The 19,386-nt window shown below is 41.3% G+C and overlaps 1 protein-coding gene across 2 annotated transcripts in view; it reads left to right on the forward strand.

The window, feature by feature from the left end:
- The window catches only part of LOC134536122 (colorectal mutant cancer protein), a 159,172-nt gene that overhangs the window by 18,685 nt on the left and 121,101 nt on the right, over nt 1-19,386 (forward strand). The window contains exon 1 of one of the 2 annotated variants that reach the window (XM_063375706.1): nt 9,799-10,643. The exons of the other annotated variant lie outside the window; for it this stretch is intronic. Coding sequence (XP_063231776.1) covers nt 10,549-10,643 — 95 coding nt within the window. The 5' untranslated portion in view covers nt 9,799-10,548. Of the gene's footprint in view, nt 1-9,798; nt 10,644-19,386 lie in introns of those variants that run through there. 2 annotated transcript variants of the gene reach the window in all.

Here is a 19,386-nt window from a genome sequence, read left to right on the forward strand (position 1 = left end):
AGGGACGTAACGTCGCCGCAACGCAACATGACGCAACATGCAGCCAGCGCAAGTCAATCACGGGGGTTTACAAAGCAAGAAAGTCAACAACCCTACGACTTGAAATCATATATTAGTAGAAAACAAAATTTCTTGCCCTGGGTTTCCTTTTTGATCATTTATATTTATCACGAAAACACGAAATTACCAATAATTTGATTTCTAAGTGTTAATTTCGTTCGCTGTGCTAAATTTTAACAAGTGAAAATGTGATAGGTATGTACTACAAAAACATCGTTGCTTTATTATGTACGTAACGTCTGCGTCGTTAATAGTTTTCGTATCACTTCATTTCAGAAATGGAAGGTGAAAACGCAAGCCGAACGCTAGAATTTGAAAGTTGCGTAATTTCTATATAAGTTGGTTTATTGAGCTTTTTTGCGTCTTGCGTTTCTTGCGTAGTTCATAAACCCGGCTTAAGTCTTCTCTTCGTACTAGTCACCAGTGCCGCGGGTGCTGCTGCACTCTGTGGAGTGTTGCCCTGCCCTGCCCTGCCCTACCCTGCCGTGCCCTGCCCTGCCGTGCCCTGCCCTGCCGTGCCCTACCGTGCCCTGCCGTGCCCTGCCGTGCCCTGCCCTGCCGTGCCCTGCCGTGCCCTGCCCTGCCCTGTCCTGCCCTGCCGTGCCCTGCCCTGCCCTGCCGTGCCCTGCCGTGCCCTGCCCTGCCCTGCCGTGCCCTGCCCTGCCGTGCCCTGCCGTGCCCTGCCGTGCCCTGCCGTGCCCTGCCCTGCCCTGCCGTGCCCTGCCCTGCCCTGCCCTGCCCTGCCGTGCCCTGCCGTGCCCTGCCCTGCCGTGCCCTGCCCTGCCCTGACGTGCCCTGCCCTGCCCTGCCGTGCCCTGCCCTGCCCTGCCCTGCCCTGCCCTGTCCTGCCCTGCCGTGCCCTGCCCTGCCCTGCCCTGTCCTGCCCTGCCGTGCCCTGCCCTGCCCTGCCCTGTCCTGCCCTGCCGTGCCCTGCCCTGCCCTGCCCTGCCGTGCCCTGCCCTGCCCTGCCGTGCCCTGCCCTGCCGTGCCGTGCCGTGCCGTGCCCTGCCCTGCCCTGCCCTGCCATGCCCTGCCCTGCCCTGCCCTGCCCTGCCGTGCCCTGCCGTGCCCTGCCCTGCCCTGCCCTGCCCTGCCGTGCCCTGCCGTGCCCTGCCGTGCCCTGCCGTGCCCTGCCCTGCCGTGCCGTGCCCTGCCCTGCCCTGCCCTGCCCTGCCCTGCCGTGCCCTGCCCTGCCCTGCCCTGCCATGCCCTGCCCTGCCGTGCCCTGCCCTGCCCTGCCCTGCCCTGCCCTGCCCTGCCCTGTCCTGCCCTGCCGTGCCCTGCCGTGCCCTGCCCTGCCCTGCCCTGCCGTGCCCTGCCCTGCCCTGCCCTGCCGTGCCCTGCCCTGCCCTGCCCTGCCCTGCCCTGCCCTGCCGTGCCCTGCCCTGCCCTGCCCTGCCCTGCCCTGTCCTGTCCTGCCGTGCCGTGCCCTGCCCTGCCCTGCCCTGCCGTGCCGTGCCCTGCCCTGCCCTGCCCTGCCCTGCCCTGCCCTGCCCTGCCCTGCCCTGCCGTGCCCTGCCCTGCCCTGCCGTGCCCTGCCCTGCCCTGCCGTGCCCTGCCCTGCCCTGCCCTGCCGTGCCCTGCGCTGCCCTGCCCTGCCCTGCCCTGCCCTGCCCTGCCCTGCCCTGCCGTGCCCTGCCCTGCCCTGCCGTGCCCTGCCCTGCCCTGCCATGCCCTGCCCTGCCCTGCCCTGCCATGCCCTGCCCTACCATGCCCTGCCCTGCCCTGCCCTGCCCTGCCGTGCCATGCCCTGCCCTGCCATGCCCTGCCCTGCCATGCCCTGCCGTGCCGTGCCGTGCCATGCCCTGCCCTGCCATGCCCTGCCGTGCCGTGCCCTGCCCTGCCCTGCCCTGCCCTGCCGTGCCCTGCCGTGCCCTGCCCTGCCCTGTCATAGGCATTCCCCCCAGAGTCGCGTCCTGTAGGTACGTCCATCTTGGTGTTGCAGTCGCAATGGCGATCAGTGTGTTTCATTCACTACCGGGAAGCCTTCATTTCACAGACGAGAGAGCCACACCGGAAGTTCCCCGAAGTTCATGCTCGCTTTTTTTGATTTTTGATTTCACAGTACCTTTAATGTAGCTATCCTAACCAAATCAACCGTCCATAATGTTTTAAAGTATTTATAATGTAGCTAACATAACCTAATTGACCATTAATTATCATGAGTTACAATGAACAAAAAAAAAAAAAACCGAAGATGCACGATCGGACGTTTGGCTCTCTCTTCTGCGAAAAGAAGGCTTCCCTTCATTACCACGTCATTTAGTCAACTACAGTAGAAAGCAACACTGTACAGCTTTATGCTGTCAACATTGGCAAGCGCATGACGAATAACCAAGTGGCATGCAGTGATGCTGTAATGATGTTATAAATAAATTGTTAAGTATTAAGTGTTATCACCTGGTTAAAAAAAACACATTTGAAACACTAGAAGTTGTTACCATAAATTTGTAGGATTTTTTCATACGTTTTTAAAATCAATGTTCTGTTCACTACCCTGATCAGCATAACATTGCAGCAATCAAAACATTAAAAACTAAAGTTATTTGTTATTATTTACATGTTTTATTCAGTTGAAGAATATTTTACTTTATTTTATTTTACATTTTATTATAATCATAAGTAATGTAAATGTTGCAAAATTTAAGCCGAAATGAACGATAAAAAACTATTTTTTGTCGCTATCACGAATGTATATAAATTAAAAGTGTGTGAGATTAGACTTATTTTCAGTGTCATCTGAGTTGTTCTAAGACTGAATAAAATCGCTCCAGTTGAGATTGAATAGTTTTGTGGCAGTCTCCGTGTGTTAAAGCCGACACCAGTGATGATATTGATTGCTGCTGGCCCCTCCCTCGTGGAACGTGCTTGCTGTACAGCTGACATTCTCGGCGAGTTCTCCGGGGAGGGGGGGGGATGTAGGAGGAAATGGAAGTAGCCACGCTGTGAAGACACGAAGGAATGAAGGAATGGAGGGATGAAGAAGTGCAGCGAGAGCGTGTTAGCGGGAGTTGTAAGAGTTCAACTGAAATGAATGGCACGACCAAGAGGGAGAAATGAAGACAGAACGGCGGTCTGGGAGCAAAATGTCTCGAGGGCAATAAAAAGAACGAGAGGAAAAAAAAAAAGAATGGAAATGTAAGGCGTGGATTTCCAACCGCTTTTTCGCCCTTTTCCTTTTATACCAGAACAGTTTCTGCTGCCTTTATTTTGTTGAACGGGCGTAAGATGAATGAATGGCCTGCGTAATTTTCGGGCTATTGTGTTAATATCAATGTGTTTGCATATACGTGCATGTACATGTAATAAAATGAGATCAACTGTTTGTATTTTTACGTGAAATATGTGTTCAAAATAGTGACATATTCGCTAATAAATGATACAGAGGTCAGAGCAATTTTTTTTTAAATAATTTTGTCTCAGCTTTTTAAAATGTTTAAGTGCCAAGCAAAAATCATGCAAAATATTTTGATGTATTTCAGCACGAATATATATATATATATATACTAGCTGCAGTACCCGGCTTTGCCCGGGCTGAACACCGGGTGATATATTGTCTGCGAGTTACAGCAAAATGGATAGCGATATGTCCAGTGTGTTGGACAATAAGAAATGACACATAGGCTAATTACTGTTTGTGTATCTGTGAACTATGATTTTCTGTTTACCCATGGCGATCGGTTGAAAGGTTTAGAAGTTGATGCGCTACAGCGCCATCTAGCGGCGAGTTACAAAATAAAATGGTTAGCATAAAAACCTTCTCCATGATAAAAACACTTCGATGTGCCAACTTTCATGGCGATCGGTCAAACGGTGTAAGAGTTTATCGACGTCATACATACCAAAATCCAATTATATATATTCTTATATTTAGAGATTTTGGGGCTTTCACTTTTGCGAAAAGTGGATGTTCAGGACCTCGAATGGTTTGGAACACTCCATCTCGAAATAAATGATATTTGAAATTCCTGAAATTGTCGAAATTTTGGGGTTTTGTCCCCAGAGGGGGAGGGGTGATTTTGAGGACCCTGAATGGCTAAGAAACAATAAAAATCAAAAGAATGATATTTGAAATTTTTTAAATTTTGGGGTTTTGACCCCTTAGGGGGGGGGGTTATGTTGAGGACCCCGAATGGCTCGTAAACACTCCAAATCGAAAAAGAATAGGTTTTTGGAAATTTTGGGAATTTTTTTAATTATTGGGTCTTTGACTCCTTGTGGGGGGAGGGTAGTTTGAGGACCCCGAATGGCTCGGAAACACTCCAAATAGTAAAAAAAGTATTCTTAAATTTAAGAAATTTTTCGAAATTTTGGGGTTTTGCATTCCCCCAATCCCCTTACCACAAATTTGTTGGAGAACACGTCTTTGGGTAAACGTTCCGCCATCCCCCGGACACTTTAGTTCGTAATGACTTAATTTTAATACAATTTTCTCCAATTTTTCGAAATTTTGTGGCTTTCACTTTTGAGAAAAGGGAGGGGGGGTGGAGGTTCAGGACCTCGAATGGTTCGGAACACTCCATCTCGAAAGAAATGATATTTGAAAATCCTGAAATTTTCGAGATTTTGGGGCTTTGTCCCCAGAGTGGGAGGGGTTATTTTGAGGACCCTGAATGGCAGGGAAACACTAAAAATCGAAAGAGAATGATTTTTGAAATTTTCTAAATTTTGGGGCGTTGACCCCTGAGAAGGGGGGGGGGGGGGTGATGTTGAAGACCCCGAATGTATCGTAAACACTCCAAACCGAAAGAGAATAGGTTTTCGAAAGTTTGGGAATTTTTTTATTATTGGGTCTTTGACTCCTTGTGGGGGGAGGGTAGTTTGAGGACTCCGAATGGCTCGGAAACACTCCAAATAGTAAAAAAGTATACTTAAATTTAAGAAATTTTTGAAATTTTTCGTAATTTTGGAGTTTTGCACTCCCCCCCCCCCCCTCCCTCCAAATTGGGTGCGAAGTCGACTTTGGGTAAAAGTTCCACCATGCCCCGGACACTTTAGTTCATAATGACTTAATTTTAATACAATTTTCTCCAATTTTTCGAAATTTTGTGGCTTTCACTTTTGAGAAAAGGGAAGGGGGGGGGGGGGTGGAGGTTCAGGACCTCGAACGTTTCGGAACACTCCATCTCGAAAGAATAGATATTTGAAATTCCTAAAATTATCGAAATTTTGGGGCTTTTTCCCAGAGGGGGGCGGGGGGTTCTAGGACCCTGAATGGCTCGAAAACGCTTAAAATCGAAAGAGAAAGATTTTTTAAAAATTTTAAACTTTCGAAATTTGGGGCTTTAACCACCTGGGGGAGGGGGAGGGGGTGATGTTGAGGACCCCGAATGGCTCGGAAACACTCCAAATCGAAAGAGATATAAAGGAAAACTTATTACCTACCTATGAATAATTTTCTAAATAAATTAATAAATAACTCTATGTTTAAGAATTTACGTACATACATAATATTAAACTTCAAACTATACACACCAAAAAAAAACTAAGGATGTTTGTGAAACTAATTTTTATTTGTCATAATGTTTAAAACATTTGTAGGATTTGTTGATATGTAAAACTGTGGTGGCCATATTCCGCTTATCCAAAGGAGTATAGAAATTAATAGAGATATCACTCCCTGTACACACCACAATACTTTGAATTAAGTAAAAAAAAAAAAAAAAAACATAGTCCAAAATAAAACAAAAAGTATAAATAACAACTAATTTTTCAAAAACATTTATTCAACTGGAATGACAATGTTAACATCCACCTGAAATTTAATAGAAGTAGGTAGGTAAGAATATATATATATATATATATATATATATATATATATATATATATATAAGAAAATAAATGAAATTAAAACATACATAAATAAAATTATATCACACTCAACCAAACATAATGTTTAATATGAAATAAAGGAAGATGGCAATTACACGTAACTATTCTAATTAATAAAAAAATCAACTTTCCTGAAATAGTAAAATTCAAATTTTTCAACAATATATTACATAATTGATAAATATTTCTGGTCTTCGGTCTCAGTAGCCCTAAGACTCTTGACGCTCAGCAGATAAATTATAAACACTAAACCAAACTCCTTGCAAATAAGTTATAAGTAGGTACTGTAAAAAAAAATAATTTAAATTGTAATAAATACAAAAACGGTATTGAATATTGAAACAAATATGGCGACACTACAAACTGTCAAGATATTTATTTTTTTCTTACTCTCTACTTAGTTCCTTACAATAGCAAAACGTAACGTAATGGCTTGAAAGCTATTGCTCGGCAGACATAGAGGAATGACACTAACAGTTTGTATATCTATGACACACGTTACATAAAATTAAGATATATTTTTTAAACCCGTTTAAAATTTATTTTTTTTTAGACAAAAGATAGCCTATGTCCATCCCCAGGATATAATCTATCTCCTTGCCAAATTTCATTACGATCCGTTCAGCCGTTCAGCCGGGAAAAGGTAACAAACAGACAGACAGACAGACAGACAGACAGACAGACAGACAGACAGAGTTACTTTCGAATTTATAATATTAGTAAGGATATATATATATATATATAAAATTAACTTTTTTTTCATTCCTACGGGATTTGAATTGAATTGTCATGTCATTAATGTAAAAATGTAAGAAGTCTTCAATAGAACTAAAAAAACATGAATATTTAACATATTTAAAAGACGTGTCTAATTCATTTAGAATATGATAGTAATCTGCATCTTACTTGTTTCTTACTTTTTAGTTTGCCGTAGTCGGGTTAAGGTTTTTTGAAATCTTTATTTTTAATTCGTAATTGACCTTGCCGGGATTTGAACCGAGGGCTCCAAGGTCCATGACAAGTGATTTTGTATTACAATTGTTACTGTAAACTTTTTAAAATTTTAAATTTCTTTCCAATTTTTTTGGATAGTAATTATCTATTTTCAAAATGGCAGACATGATGTCATAATTCAAAATGGCGGAATATAAATGGCGAAAAGATTGCGGAAAGTTCTAGAAAACAAAATGGTTAAATCCAAAATGTTGGAATCCAATATGGCGGAGACAAAAATGGTGGCCGGGGACAAGATCATCCTAAATGGTGGCCGGGGCCAAGGTAAAAGGTCAAGGTCATCCAAGGATGCCGCTGTGACTTCACAATCCACAGCATGCATCCTGTGCCAGAACGGGTCCATACATTATTTATATTGTTTAGAACTCACATAATTTCTAAAAATGTCAGTTTGTGTGTCTCTGTATATTCTGCCTTTACTTGAAAACTAAGGAATGGATATCGATAAACATTTTTCTCGTAAGTATGGCATTTGGTTAACTTAAACACTAGTCCATATGCCATTACAAAATTCAATCTCTATAAGGTGGAAATTGTGTAAATATTATTTTACAATGATTAATCACACGTCTGAAACTAATCAAACAAAAGTTTAGATATTGGAATGCAATACACATGCAATAATATCTACTAGTTTTTTTTTTTTTTTTTTGCCATTTTTCGTAATTTTGTTGAGAATGGGGTGAGTATTTTTAAGTAAAGGAAAATCGTATCACTGAATATATTTTAAGTGGGTCAGAAACTGGGTATTAAGCTAAATAACACACACAAAAGCTAGGAATTTCTATTCTGTGTTTTACCATTTTGAATTTCTGTTTTTGAATGAGTTTAAATGGGCTTTGTTTTAGGTGTTTTTTTTTCTTCAAAATCTAAGCATTAGACGATGCATTTTGCATAATGAATTTATGTACAAAATAAAGTAGTGCTTATCAAATTATGCCCTGCCCTTGAATGATAAATACGGGATGCTTGTAGTGTTATTGGGGCAACGGATATTACCGAATCATTACAGCAGGAAGTCTTTTTACTTTGAAAATATACACGAAGTTTTTTTTTACGTACATACTTGGGAGCAACAAGGTGAGTAGTGAAAAACTGACACTGAAGCTAATAAATTTTATTGTTATAATCTACACTTAAAGTTAAGGTGTGAGTTTTTCAAAAGTAAAAAAAGAAAAGAAAGATAAAATCGGAAAGTTCTGATTTTTTTTAAAGGCTGTGTATGCACCAAATCCAATGAAGCAGGAATTGAAACGTCATTTCAAAATTTGTTCCATAGTAGAGTGAATAGGAGGCGTTATTTTATCAGGGTTTAACCTGGGAGAAAAAAATAAGACACATCATCATAAAAATAAATAAGTTTTATACCTATTTCCACTTAAGATGTTCCAGCCGTGTTTTTTATTTTTTTATTTTTTATTTTTTTTTGGGAATTACACCCTTTAAAAACCAGCCACTTTGTTGCATTAGTTACTTTACGCGTACTTAAAATATTTGAAATTTATCATATGCCTTTTTACAGTGTTACACTATCTGTTAAAAAATTTGCGTGAGCGAAGCCGCGGGTGTTACAGCGTGTTTATTTTGTACGTGCATAAACTTTAACTCAGAGAAATCAACAAATGTTCAAAGTAAAAAAAAAAAGCCGTGTTTTTTGTCAAATACATTAGCTCTCATTTGACTCTTTTCATACTTATGTACATGTTAGCTTTATGGAGAAAAATAAAGAACGTCTTTACTAGACCAGTGTAATAATCGTTTGCAGCAAGCACATTCGCTAATGTCATCATGCACATAAATAAATAAAAAAAAACGGCAGATCCCCAGAATTTTTTTTTTGTTCGACTTAAATAGCAAAGGTTACCATAACTGAGCTGCCAAGTTCTGTTGACTCGTCAACACGAGGTCATGTCAGTTTAACGCGCTTGCCCACTGGATGTTTTGCCTTTCTTAGACTTCTTTTTTTCAGGCGTTCAGTTTTTTTTTTTTGAAACGTCATCGCGTGTGGAAATTATAGAAACCATGGAGCTATGAATTGGCAGGAGACGGCTTTGCTGTGACGTAGGTGAAGTCACTTTTTAACCTCGCCATCGCTGTATTGTACACGCCCCAAAACATTACGGAAATGGTGCTTGCATATCATGAATTTTTGTGCGGGAATGTACTGGTCTTGTGTAGTCGGCGTGCAAGTCGAGTGCGGGAATGTACCGGTCTTGTGTAGTCGGCGTGCAAGTCGAGTGCGGGAATGTACTAGTCTTGTGTAGTCGAGTGCGGGAATGTACCGGTCTTGTGTAGTTGGCGTGCAAGTCGAGTGCGGGAATGTACTGGTTTTGTGTAGTCGAGTGCGGGAATGTACTGGTCTTGTGTAGTCGGCGTGCAAGTCGAGTGCGGGAATGTACCAGTCTTGTGTAGTCGACGTGCAAGTCGATTGCGGGAATTTACTGGTCTAGTGCAGTTGAGTGCGGGAATGTACTGGTCTAGTGCAGTCGAGTGCGGGAATGTACTGCGAGGGCCGGCAGCAGGCGGCTGTGAGACGCCTGTCCGAGCAGGAAGCGGCCGCGGCCGTATCGGGCCATCAATCAGGCTCCCCTCGCCCGTCTGCAAGACGAGCCGGACGAGACGATTTGCGCGCGTGTGTCGGACGAGGCTCAGCTCTCTCTCCCCCCTCCCTGCCCCCTCTGCCCCCGGGGGCGGATGGCGGCGGCGGCGAGCGGAAGCGGGCCCTGCGTGTCGCGCGTGGTCCGCGCGGGGGGCGGGCGCGAGGCGGGGGCCGCCCGGCCAGCAGTGTGGGGCCGCCCTCGGCGACGCGAGCACGGAGTCGTCGAGTCTCGCGCGCGCGTTCGACCTATCGAACACACCTGCGATGCGCAGCACCCTGTTGGTCACACGTCGTGAACTCAGGGGACAACTGGATCTTCTTGTGTTTCGTCGCTCGACCTATCGATAGTTACTCGATCTGCGGAAACTACCATCGCAATTACGAAGTTTCAGCCGAGCATCGGGATCTTCGACTGTAAACGTCGTTCGATTCGTCGATCGTACCTGCGAGATCTGCTGCATCTGCCATCACGGAGTGTGAATGAACACCGTTGAAAATCTCTCATCCCTCGGCGTATAGCCTCATCCGTCTTGTTTGATCACACGTCGTTCTGCGAAAGCTACCGTCGTGAGTGAACTCGAAACGAAAGTCCCCCCCCCTCGGGACAGCTGGATCTTCTTGTGTTCGTTGCTCGACTTATCGATAGTTGCTCGACTTATCGATAGTTGCTCGATCTGCGGTACCTACCATCGCAAGCGTGAAACCCGTATGAAGTTTTCAGCTGAGCAGTCGGGATCTTCGACTGAAACTTCATCGTACCTCGAGATCTGCGGGCGTCTGCCATGTGTGAGCCCAAATGAAGATGTACCACGGCTGAGAACCTCCGAGGTCGCCCGACAGACGTCTACGTCGTTTTGTTGTCTCGCGCCAGGATGTGCGGCCGGCTCCTCCGGAGCTGTACTCGCGAGCGGGAGTGTGTCAGGAACTGTGCAGGGCTGTCGGTGCGACGGTGAGTTTAGGAAGGATGCTCGTGTACCACGACGCGACACACCGCGCGCGCTAGTTGCCGCCTCGGCCGCCCGGTAGCAGCACCGCCTCGGAGGATGTCCCTGAAGGAGTCACACCGCGTCAAGAAGTGGGAGATGCGCACTATCCTGCGCGGCTCCTTGCGCAGGCTCAAGAGGAGCAACAGCAACGGGTCTGTCTTCCCCTTTTTTCCCTTTCGTACTCTCGACGCCGGGCGCCTGGCTGGGCGCGCAGGCTCTGAGGCGGGTTCGTAAACCGCGCAAGAAACGCAACACAATCACCGTCGTTTATAAAGCACGACGTCACCAACCCTACAACTTGAAATTGTAGAATATTATAAAACAATAATCTCCTCCGGGCTTCATTTTCATAATTTATGTTACCACGAAAACATGTGAAATTGTCAAACCATTTTTATTTGAAAGCGTTAATTTCTTTCGCAGTGCTAAAGTTTCACAATTGAAAAAAAATTACGTATGAAATAAAAACAACACAGTGACCTTCTATGCACGTGACGTCTCCGTCTTTAAAATATTTTTTTTCGGAACACTTCACTTCCAATACGGAAGGCGGAAACGCAATAAGTTGAAAGTTAGTTTAATACCCGCGTTGCATCGTTGCGTCTTGTGTAGTTTATAAACGGGCATTTTAAAACGTCGGTTATCGAACTTTTTCCGTCTTGCGTTTCTTGCGCAGTTTACAAATCTCAAACCAAGAGCGACGCTGTCTCGCGCCTCAGACGCCTCCCCGCCACTACGAGTTGTTGGCACCGGACTGGGTGTACATGCTTCGCCTCGGTAACGTGTCGTTCCTTAACACTTTAATTACGTATTATTAACTATCGCACGTTCTTATATTACTTAAAAGTAATGTCCACGTAAAATACCTCCGTGTAAACAATCTCTTTTTTCGCTGCTCAAAAAAAAAAAATACTCGTTAGACGTTTATTTTTTGCTTAACAGTAAGGTCCGCCTAAAACACCTCCGTGAAAACATTTTATTTTTCGCTGCCCCCCCCCCCCCCAAAAAAAAAAAAAAAACTCGTTAGAAGCGAAACTGTTAAGTGCAACGACACTTGTTTAAGCAAGCGCAATAGCTCTTTAATGCCATTCTTCATGACGAGCCACCTTGCAGTTTGTGAATGGCGGGCGTTCATACCCGGAGCTCTGCACACCGTTCAGCGGGAAGTCTTCTTTTCACAGACGAGAGAGCCAAACGCCCGATCGTACATCTTAGTTTTTTTTGTTCGTTGGAAATAAATATGACGGTGTTGATAAAAGGATACTAATGGTCAATTAGGTTAGGTTAGCTACATTATAAATACTTTGAAACATTGTGGACGGTTGATTTGGTTAGGATAGCTACATTAAAGATACGGGAAAAAAAGCATGAACTTCGGGGAACTTCGGGTTTCGGCTCTCTCGTCTGTGAAAAGAAGGCTTCCCCCCGTTCAGCTGCCCGGCTTGGCGGCCATATCTAGCCCTGGAGTCGCCTCTTGTCTGCTTGTTCACGGCCTGTCCTCCACCGGACCACGGGTTCACCGGGTGTTTTGAGGGGTCCCAGCGAGATGTAGGCGCCAGCAGTGCTGAGGACACAGCCAACTGTCTGGTCAGCTGAGTGTGGAGCAGGGGCTGAGGAGGCGACTACGCTGGGTTGGTGGCCCCAGCCGCTGGCCGGCTCCGAAGCTCCAATACCCTCCCGATCAAACAACAGGGAGCTATCCCTAACAGTTCTGTAATTTAAAAAACTCTGGAATGTTTTTAAAAAACAGAACAGGAAGATACTCCCACACTACCCTTCGAGGGCGCATATTGGGAGGGGAACGTTGAGAAATGCCGGCTGCAAGGTCGGAATATATCTGTTCACGGCAGGAACGCACCACAACGCCGAACGCGCCGAATGCCATAATGCCGAATGCCAAATTGACTACAACGCCGACAGCTAGAAAACAGCTGTGTACCACAACGCCGAATTACCACAACGCCGAAATACATTAAGAGTGGTATATACCCCTTTTTAAAACCAGTTATACATGCGTCCACTACTAGCCTATTTTCTCGAGAATTATGATAGCTACAGCTTCCAGATTATTAATCTGACGAGAAAAGTAATGCAGTTTTTCCAATATAGTTTTATATTTTGGAAATCGTGACGCAAAATATATTTAAAAAAATGGTAAAAACAAGCAATTCGTTGACGAATTTCTAGTTATTCGATGAGAAAAATTAAAATTTGAATCTATATTGGAAAAGATTATATTTTTCTGAACAAAATGGTATATTAAAAGTATAAGGTCACCGCATTAAATATCAGTTTATTTGGTTAGGAAAACTGGCTAATTTGGCATTTTTAGTGTCTGCCTTGTGCTGCTCGACGTGAAAGTTGATGCCAAGCTCCGGGAAGACGAGCAGGGTGGGGATGACACTGACACGCCTCAACGTCGCCCGCGGTAGGGGAAGTGCTGATCTGTAACGGTGATAAACCTCCCTCCTCCCTTCACCCTCTTCCTGCTACACAGCAACACCATTTCTCTGAAGGATTCATAGTCCAGGCATTTTATGAGAAAAAGGGGTCGATTTACGGACAAATTGCAAGAAAAGGTTTTATTATATCAAAATTTGCAGAAAAATTTGTAGAATAACATATCCAAAATCCACCGAAATCCACTTTATTTTGGTAACGTTTTTTCCGGGATTTGTCCCGGAAAAATGCGGAATAAATTAATAACTGGAAAACGGTGCGTTCTACGAAGAAAGGTAGAGACACTAAAATTAAAGAGAGCCAAATTTACCATAACATACAAAAAATTTACAAAAATACACTAATAACTACTATTTTGTTTTCTGGAATTCGTCACGGAAAAACCTAAAATATTGAAATAAATTGAAAATAGCGCACTTTACAGCAAAATGTTTCAGGACAAAGTTAAAGTACACAACGATTTTCATAATATATTACAAATTAACAAAAATCAACACAAAATAGGTTTTTGGTTTTCCAGAAAATTTCCTGGAAAAAAAAGGACAAATCGAAAACGTATCGTACGTCAAAGAAAGTCGTGACTAAAATTAAAGACTTTTTTTTGTATTAAATATAATTTAATTTCACCAAAATCTGCTCATATATATAAATGTATATATTTTTATATGTATAGTTTTTTTTGTGACTCGTCCTGGAAAATCTTTAAAAATTCAATAAAACGAAAACGGAACATCGTATTGAAAAAGTTTCGGTGGGACAAACAGAAGCACACAAGATTTCCTTTACCAGATCCTAAATTCACTGAAATCTGGTAAATAGATTTTATTTTGTGATCGGCCACGGAAAAAGTATTGAATATGTAGGCAAAATAACAGAAAGCATTGTATCCCATGTGTAACCCTTCTTCCTCCTTAATTGGAAGAGGGGTTGCGTCCCCGACTCACTCTGGGCGCGAAGGGAAAAAATAAATATTAAAACCAGGCATAAAAAGCTAAACAATATAAATTCCCCACACCACTGCCCAGGGGTCAGGCCAAAAACTTCAAAGGATATAATAGCAGAGTAACCATTAAACAAACAAGAGGCAAGACTTTGGACGTATGTTATTAAAAAATAGAAATTTGCAAAAATAGTATTTACTATACATAACCATACAAGCTTAGTTACAAAAGCTGACGTTAATAATGGCAGCATATTATCCCCATTTGCGATACTAACAATAACCTTTAAAACATCATAAAAATATAAATACTGATAACAACAAGTATAAAAATATATAAGGGCGTGAGGCGTGGCCACTATAAAATATCAAAATTTACTGACTGCCCTAATACCAAAAATCAAACAAGACAATCAATACAAATATATAAAAATTCTACAATAATAAAACTGAAGTACAAAAAATGTATTTAAATAAAGTTCTTAAACTCTCAATCAACAGTTTAGTCTTTCTTCTGATGTTCGTTGCTAAAGACTTGCCAAAAAAAACAAAGTTAATATCCTAGGCGTGCGCTGGCTTCCTGACCTTCCTCACCAACTCCAGAGTCTAATGCCACGCCGGGCCATAGGTTCGAATTCACAAAGGCGTGAACGATGATCAAAAAAAAATTATCTTATTTTTTAGGGAAATGTAGCAAAAACTCTTCACGTAACATAACCATGTTACCACAGAAGTATTTATCATCTACTTCAAACAAAGTCTTACTTCTTTATTAACTTGCCAATGATTTCATAAAAACGTAGAATGGCCGCACCAACCAACATCAGGCTGCGCATGTAGTCCAATACAGATCGCATACTTTTAATAATACTGCACAAGCTTATTATATTAGCTAAAGCCAACTTTAAGTATGCAAATTACGAAGACAAAGTCTCAAAAACAAATTGCAAAATGTTCGTTTCTTCCAAACTTATACTTTTATTACAACTACAGGCAAACGGGCGACCAATTTAAAAAATCCCACACTGGAACAACGTGTGAAACGAATGGGCCTCTTCACCAAACAGGCTAATAAAAGTTCCGTCCAAATAAAATTTAGTATGGGAAAATACACAGTTCACTAGGTTTGCCAAAAACCAGTGCAGCACCACGGGGGTAAAAATCAAAATTGCGGCCTCTCTTTACCTTGATAAGTTCAGTATCACAGGGCAAACCATTGCCCTGTCACCCAGCGTGGAGCCTCCACCACCATACTCTTCGTCGCCCGTTGCCGTCCGGCACACCAGTCCGCGCCGTCACATGGCTCTGTCCTCGACGGTCGCTCGCCACACACTCCTCGCGACCCCAGCTGATTTTCACTCCCGGCAAGCCGAAAGTCTGACGTCATCAGCCAACCGCCGGGCGCTCGCCAAGTAGTATTTACGTGAAACACAATCGATGTTCTTAAACTCATAATCGATAGCTACCAAACGGCGTAGAACTAATTAACAGAAACAAATATAATTAAAAAAATTTACAGATAAATTAACATTAATTAAAAAAGGCGTAAAAATATGTGAAATAAAAAACCATATAAAACTAGAGACCAGCAACAAAAATAAATTACAAGTAAAAATGTGGCCCTGCCGGCCACACATGTCAAATTGTCAGATCCGAACTATATTCATTTTTCATAATATATATTTAAAGTCACTTAAATTATATTCCTTTTTTCAGTTAGTGATGTGTTAAAACGTTTTTGAAATCTACCAAAATTATATTCCAGAAAACAAAATCAGACTCATTTCAACTGCTTATCGTTTGAAAGAAAAATTCGACACGTCCATTCTCACAAAACATACCATACAATTAAATTTACACAAGATTTCCAGTGACCTGTATCGAGAAGAAATAGAAAAATATACACACATTGGGATGCACTCTAACACACAATACTGAATAAACATGCATTAGGTAACATACATAAGTACTTTAATTTAAAATATAGGTTACCTAAACAAACATTAACGTGATTTTATATTTCTATTAATGTTAACAAACTGATCCAACAATTCGGAAAATTACCTACATATAAGCTCGAAATGTTATTTAACAGAATCATCCTGTTTAAGAGTGGTATATACCCCTTTTTAAAACCAGTTATACATGCGTCCACTACTAGCCTATTTTCTCGAGAATTATGATAGCTACAGCTTCCAGAGTATTAATCTGACGAGAAAAGTAATGCAGTTTTTCCAATATAGTTTTATATTTTGGAAATCGTGACGCAAAATGTATTTAAAAAAATGGTAAAAACAAGCAATTCATTGACGAATTTCTAGTTATTCGATGAGAAAAATGAAAATGTGTAACTATATTGGAAAAGATTATATTTTTCTGAACAAAATGGTATATTAAAAGGTCACAGCATTAAATATCTGTGTATTTGGTTAGGAAAACTGGCTAATTTGCATGGATATGTAGGAACACCCTACCTTAAAAGCCGTCACAGTAATTGCAGTCCTCGGGAGGTAATTCACGGTTTTTACAGGTTGATCCATGACAGTTTCCACAAGCCGAAGAACATGAGATGCCGTGTTTCCTAGAACTGCAGTTGGATGCACCGCAACCATATTCCTTGCAAGTGCACCTGATTACCTTATAAAGGCATTCCGGAACTGTTGGCTTGTCTGTCGAAATTGGCAAGAGAAGGTAGCCACATTTTCTCCATCCCCATTCTTCTGGATTCATCTTAATTCCCTTCCATTCTTGTATCTGATAGAAAACCCTTAAGAAATGGAAACGAGCTGAAGCACTAGTTGGAGGTAATTGTTCTGGTTGTACACATTTGGAACTAGTAGCTGCATTCTCACTAAACACTTTACAACGCAAAGTGTCGAGTGTGTCACTTCTTGACCCATTGTACAGGCGTACTACAGCTGTTCTGCCGATTTTACAGTGTCTTCTTTTGACACACTGGGAATACTATCTGAAATACTTTCGCAAGTTGCCTGAAGGCACTGTCATTCTGGAGCAGATCCAATGTTTTCCCCTTTCCTATACCATAGATGTGTGATGTGTCACATCCCATGAATGCATGACAGAAAAGAATATTACTACAAATTTCATCACCGAGCTTCAGCTTTAGCTCCTTAATGTGATATGTTTTCTTCTGCCTTTGTTCACTTTTTAAACACAAACATTTATGTGTTTGTGAGCCAAAGTAGTAGAGTAAAAGGACAAGTAAATCTGTGTCTGTTCCTATAACTATTGTCAACTGTTATTTTGCACATTTTAAAGCTTCTTGGACAATGTAAATATCTGCATCACCTGGTGCTTCAACAACAGGACATTCTGCTTCGCGTAAATGTATTGCTAATAACCTTACAAATTGTCCTTTATTTCGCTCGTTCAAAAGAAACATATCTTTACGGAGTGATAGATGCATTTCTCCTGTGAATTCAACTACGGGTGATGCATTACCTCTTGTTCTTCTCATATGTGCTGTGTCTTTAGTACTGTGAGTTTTCCCATATCCATCAAATACAGTAGTTGCTAATCCATAATTTTTCAAGATGAAACTCACGTACAGCTGAGCGATCTCGTTGTATGTTGCAGTATGGGGCCAAGGTAACTGATGAAGTAAATATCCTCCGTCAATGACATATTTAATTTAATTTTATATATTTTATCGTTTGCAGAGTTATAACACATGGATACATAAAATCACTCAGTACAAGGGAATGGGAATTCAATCGTATAAATAGTAACTACATATACCAGCCAGGACAATAGTACACAAATTTTAAGCACAATTTGATAAAGGTCAATTATATAAGGCAATTTTTTTGCCCATAATTTAATTCACGATTTATTTTGAAGTACAGTGCACAATTTCCGTTTTTTTTTTTTGCTTTCGATAACTTTTTACCGGGACATTTCCTGAAAAACAAAAAAAAAATTAAATGTTGATCTGTGTTAAATTCTCATATATTATGATAAACATTGTTTACTTTATCTTTTTCCTAAACCATTATGCTGTAAAGTGCACAATTTGCGATTTATTTCATTTTTAATATTTTTTCCGGGACTAATCCCGGAAAACGAAGCAGAATTTATAAGCTGATTTTCTTGAACTTTGGATATGTTATGGAAAAGTTAATCTTCTTTAATTTTTGCCTCTACAGGTTTTGTCGTCACATGCACCGTTTTTGAGTTATTATTTTATTTCGTGTTTTTTCCGGGACAAAACCCGGAAAAAAGTTACCAAAAGAAAGTGGATTTCGGTGGATTTTGGATATGTTATTCTACGAATTTTTCTGCGAATTTTGATGTAAAAAAAACCTTTTCTTGCAATTTGTCCATGTTTTTTTCATATCTTTCCTGGACTATCATGGGACAGACGATTTCCTTGGCGAGTAGCTTGAAAAGAATCTTCACTCGGTAGCAAACTACATTGTAAAAGATTTTTAAGTCTGCTGATTCGTTCAATGGTTCGTTAATGCTGTTTGTGAGCTTTCGCATAATATAAAAAAGACGCAATTATCTGTTAGTCGGTACGCATGGAAAAAAAGCAAGACAAATTAATCGGTAAGTTAGGGCGACTTTATTTAAGTGCGAAACGGAAGAAAAGAAGACCAACGGATCTGATTGAGTACCAGAAACAAAGGTAAGATATAGCGATACCGATATTAATTTTTCTTTTATCAATGTAAAAGAACACCGGAGAATTCCAAAACCGGCTAAAAACTATTTTAAGAAACATATTTTACAACTAAGTTTGTACAATGCATTTAATTTTTTAGAAAAATCCGAAGAGTTGAAGAATATGGTGCAATTCAAGAGGAAGTCAACAGCACAATAACTGATCCCCAAACAGCTAACTTGACGGCTCATTTTTCTTTACCAGGATCAAGCAACGCAGGGAATGAAAATATGGTTCTGAATCCTGATGAGGAGTAAGTAGCCAGTGTTTTATACTACACAAACTGCGAACTGTATTTAACGATAACATTTATAATTAGCATTTTATTACGTTCAGAGTCTAATGAAAGGCTTAAATTTTTCATATAAATAATTTTCAGTTCAGTAATTGAACTTCTATAGATTTGTTCTTGGAAAAATATATATATAGGCCTAGTGTTACGGACAGATTAAAGAAAAGTTAGATACTCGGTATTACTGTTGTATGCAAGTCATAGGAAGTTATTATGGCTTGACGACCATACATACGTCATCGATTATCAATTTCAATTAGTAATTTTAAAAAGTGAACTAATAGGGCATTTATTCAGTCCAAGAAAAGTCCATGTGACGTGAAAAATACTAGTGCTATTATAAAACAAGCCGAAAGATAATTAAATTAATCAGTATGGGTGAAGTTATGAGGGTGGGGGAATAATTGCGAGAATGGAAGGCAAGCTATTGATAACTCACTGTGTTCGGTTCCAAAAGACAGTTTCTTCATCCCCCACCTCATTTCCCTTGTTTGAGCGTGTCTCAGTTTACAAATGCGT

The sequence above is a fragment of the Bacillus rossius genome, chromosome 10 (genome assembly GCF_032445375.1).
Source record: "Bacillus rossius redtenbacheri isolate Brsri chromosome 10, Brsri_v3, whole genome shotgun sequence".
NCBI classification, from domain to species: domain Eukaryota; kingdom Metazoa; phylum Arthropoda; class Insecta; order Phasmatodea; family Bacillidae; genus Bacillus; species Bacillus rossius.